General features: G+C 38.9%; 1 protein-coding gene across 1 annotated transcript in view; it reads right to left on the bottom strand.

The window, feature by feature from the left end:
• The window catches only part of Ccdc171 (coiled-coil domain containing 171), a 310385-nt gene that overhangs the window by 277591 nt on the left and 28600 nt on the right, over positions 1–4194 (bottom strand). Inside the window, exon 4 of the mRNA XM_013020745.1 lies at positions 3450–3624. Coding sequence (XP_012876199.1) covers positions 3450–3624 — 175 coding nt within the window. The remainder of the gene's footprint in view (positions 1–3449; positions 3625–4194) is intronic.

The raw sequence follows: 4194 nt of genomic DNA, 5'->3' as shown, positions 1-4194 counted from the left end.
AAACAAAAAGCAAAGCACTTACGTGTGCATATTTTTAAAAGATAAGAACCTGTAGCCTTTTTGGTCTAACAGTATGAAAATACAGAATTTTAGAAATTTAGGATATTTTGTTCTTGCTAATATATATAGTTTTCATATAACTAAAAATGTGATATATTGTTTTCTGAACTTAGTATGTCTCAGTTTAATGTCCTCCAATTGCATTCATTTTCCTGTAAATGACATGATTTCCTGTCATGTATACATACATACAGTGCCAATACCATGTTTTTGTTACCATGGTTCTTTTTTTTTGGTCGGTCATGGGGGGCCTGGGAGCTGTCCCTGCACTCGTCAGCTCAAGGCAAGTGCTCTACCACTTGAGCCACAGCGCCACTTCCAGTTTTCTAGTGGTTTTATTGGAGATAAAAGTCTCACGGACTTTCCTGGCTTTGAACCGTGATCCTCAGATCTCAGCCTCCTGAGTAGCTAGGATTACAGGTGTGAGCCACCAGCACCCGGCTTACCATGGTACTTCAAGATAATTTAAGGTTTGGTATTATGTTTGGTGTCTGTGTTTGAATACTGTCTGTAGTATCTTTTTTCTGTTGAGATCTAGTTTAATTCCATTTTGGTCTGATAGAATATTTCAATTTTTTTATATTTTCTCAGACTTGCTATATATTCTAGAAAGTCTTATGAGCTGCCAAGAAGAATGTGTATTGTGCTGTAACATCTGTAGATGTCTGATCATTTCATTTCGTCTACACTGCCATTTAAGGCTGCCATTCTAGGATTTCTTTACTGATGTTTTTGTGTGGATAACCTATCTGTGAAAGTGAAATACTGAAGTCTCTCATTATTATCGTGTTATTATCTATCAAAGTTTTTAAGTTCAGAAGTATTTAATAAATCTGAGTGTGAGCTATTTGGTGCATATGTATTAACAATCATAATATTTTTTCATGGATCAATACCTTCATTAATATGAAGTGACTTTGTTTCTTCAGACTAATTTTTAGCTTGCAATCAATAGTATCAGATATAAGTATGGTTAATGCTAAACACTTTTGAAGTCCATTTGCTTGGAAGGTCTTTTTTACCCATTCTTTTACCCCAAGCCAAGTGTTTCTTATAAGCAACAGAGAGTTAGATCTTGTTTTAGATATATTTTTTTATCTAAGTATCCATTATGTTTTTTGAGGGTTTTGTTTCTTCAATTTTTCAGTCATGGGGGTTGAACTCGCATCCTGGGCATTTTCTCTGAGCTCTTTTTGCTCAAGGCTAGTGCTCTACCACTCTGAGCTACCACTCCACTTCCAGTTTTTAGTGGTTAATTGGTGGTAAGAGTCTCACAGACTTTCTTGCCCAGGCTTGCTTTGAACCACAATCCTCAGATCTCAGCCTCCTAAGTAACTAGAATCACAGATGTGAGCCACCAGAACCTGACTGGTATATGTCTTTTGACTGAAGAACTAAGATCTTTAACATTCAATGTCAGTATTGAGAGAAGTATGCCATGTTTCCTGGCATTATGTTTTTTTTGTTATGTTTTCTTCTACTGCAGGTAATTTTTCCCCTAACTACCTTTTGTGGTGCTAGTTTGGAAGCCATAAATTCCAGTAGTTTTTTTTGTTTTTTTTTTGGGGGGGGTCCAGTCGTGGGGGCCTGAACTCTGGGCTTTGGGCGCTGTCCCTCAGCTCTTCAGCTCAAGGCTAGCGCTCTACCACTTGAGGCACAGCGCCACTTCCAGCTTTTCTCTTTTTGCTTATGTGGTGCTGAGGAATCGAACCCAGGGCCTCATGCATGCAAGGCAAGCACTTTACCACTAAGCCACCTTCCCAGCCCAAATTCCAGTAGTTTTTGTTTATTGTGGAATGTTGTTATTTCTCAACCAATTTTAATGGATAGCTTCACTATGTAAAATAGTCTGGGTTGACAGTTGTCTTTTGGATCTCGAATAATGTCTTTCCAAGTCCTCCTGGCATTTAGTTATCTGTGTTGAGTAATCTGCTGTTGTTACAATGAGCTTGTGATAGTAAGTTACTTGTTTCCTCTCTTTTTACACTTTCGATATTCTGTATATTTAGATAGCTTACTATACGTATCTAGGAGCATTTCTTTTCTAATCTTGCCTGTTTGGAGTATATTTAGATAGCTTACTATACTGTATCTAGGAGCATTTCTTTACTAATCTTGCCTGTTTGGAATACGGTAGGCTTCCAGCACAAGGATGATACTCTATTTCTCAAACATTTTCTGCTATTATTTTGTTGAATAGGTTTTCAAAGCCTTTATTTTAATTTCTTCTTCCTCATCTATCCCTATCATCTGTAGGTTTAATCTTTTGACTGTGTCTGAGAAGACTTGTATGTCTCTTGTACCTTCTAAGTACTTTTGCAATGCTTTGACTGATCTAATTTATCTGCTCCAATCTTTTCCAATATGCCTTAGAATCCAGGGTATTTTTGTACTCTTGGAAGACCTTCTTTAACAATGGTAGTAGTAGGAAGCAAAAGTAATTTTGAAATTCATTTTTTTTGTTGTTGTTGTTTTTTGGTCCAGTCGTGGGGCCTGAACTCTGGGCCTGGATGCTGTCCCTCAGATCTTCAGCTCAAGGCTAGCGCTCTACCACTTGAGCCACAATATCACTTCCGGCTTTTTTTCTTTTTTGCTTATGTGGTGCTGAGGAATCGAACCCACGACCTCATGCAAGCATGAAAGGAAAGCGCTCTACCACTGAGCCACCTTCCCAGCCCTTGAAATACATTTTGAAGGAGGATGAATATTTAAGTAGCACACATAAGGCCCCTGGATTGGATCCTCAACATCATAATTTTTTATTTTTTTTTGCTGGTCATGGGGTCTGAACTCTGGGTCTGGGCATTGTCCCTCAGCTCTTCAGCTCAAGGCTAGCGCTCTACCACTTGAGCCACAGCGCCACTTCCGGCTTTTTCTGTTTATGTGGTGCTGAGGAATCGAACCCAGGACCTCATGCTTGCAAGGCATGCACTCTACCACTGAGCTACCTTCCCAGCCCCATAAAAAAAAAAAATGTTTTTAAGAATCTAAAGTAGGTAAGTATTCACAGAATTGCCAGATTTTATACACACTCAGCAAAGTCCATCAAAGACCAGTCAATGAACCAAACCCTCCCTTTGATCCTACACAAATATACACATCAAGCAATGCTATAGAATAATGTTACAGTCCTAAACATTAAAACAAATAACAATATTCTTTTTTTTTGGGAGGGGAGGTCCGGTCATGGGCCTGAACTCTGAGCCTGAGTGCTGTCCCTCAGCTCTTCAGCTCAAGGCTAGTGCTCTGCCACTTGAGCCATAGTGCCACTTGCGGCTTTTTTTTCTGGTAATGTGGAGCTGAGGAATCGAACCCAGAGCCTCATGCATGCAAAGTAAGCGCTCTACCACTGAGCCACCTTCCTAGCCCCAAAATAACAATATTCTTACCACGAAGTTTTTCTTGGATCCTGTGGGCTTCAGCTAATTGCTCCTCAGCAGCTCGTCTTCCAAGGCCAGCTTCCTTTCTAGCAACAGCCAGATCATATTCCAGACTTTGTCGTAATGCTTCTCCTTTTTCAACCTCAGACCGCAGCTTGGCAATCTGGCTCTCATAGCTTGACAACTAAAAACAAACTTATAAGCTTAACAAATAACATTAAAACATGTTTCTAAGATAGTGAGATCATGTACTTAAACATTTAAACTTCTTAGAAAAACTTGATTCCATACATTTGTAAGAATTCACAAATTTGTACTTTCTGAAACACTAGAAATATTATTATATCAAATGACATTCAGTAGTTTCTTGCTTTAGAGAAAAAAAAACTCTTAAAGCCAGGCACCTACAGTTCATGCCTGTAATCCTAGCAACCCAGAGCTACTTTATGTAGAAGACAAAGGCTCAAAGCCAGCCCAGCAAAGTCTATGAGACTTCCCTCTCCAAAATAAGTATCAAAAAGCTTGGCTAGAGGTAAGGTTCAAGTAGCAGAATACAAGTAAACTAGCAAGCTTAGCCAAAAACATTTAAACTCTCATATGAATTGTTATAAAAATAAAGAAAAACCATGCCTTTTAATGACAAGCAAGTACTTAAAGTACATGAAACATAAGTAATTAAAACTTACTTTCTCAGCCGGGCGCCGGTGGCTCGCCTATAATCCTAGCTACTCAGGAGGCTGAGATCTGAGGATCA

Source organism: Dipodomys ordii, unplaced genomic scaffold (genome assembly GCF_000151885.1).
Source record: "Dipodomys ordii isolate 6190 unplaced genomic scaffold, Dord_2.0 Scaffold53, whole genome shotgun sequence".
In the NCBI taxonomy this organism is placed as follows: Eukaryota; Metazoa; Chordata; class Mammalia; order Rodentia; family Heteromyidae; genus Dipodomys; species Dipodomys ordii.
Note: the sequence above shows the minus strand (reverse complement) of the source record. Positions and strands in the feature narration are given on the sequence as shown.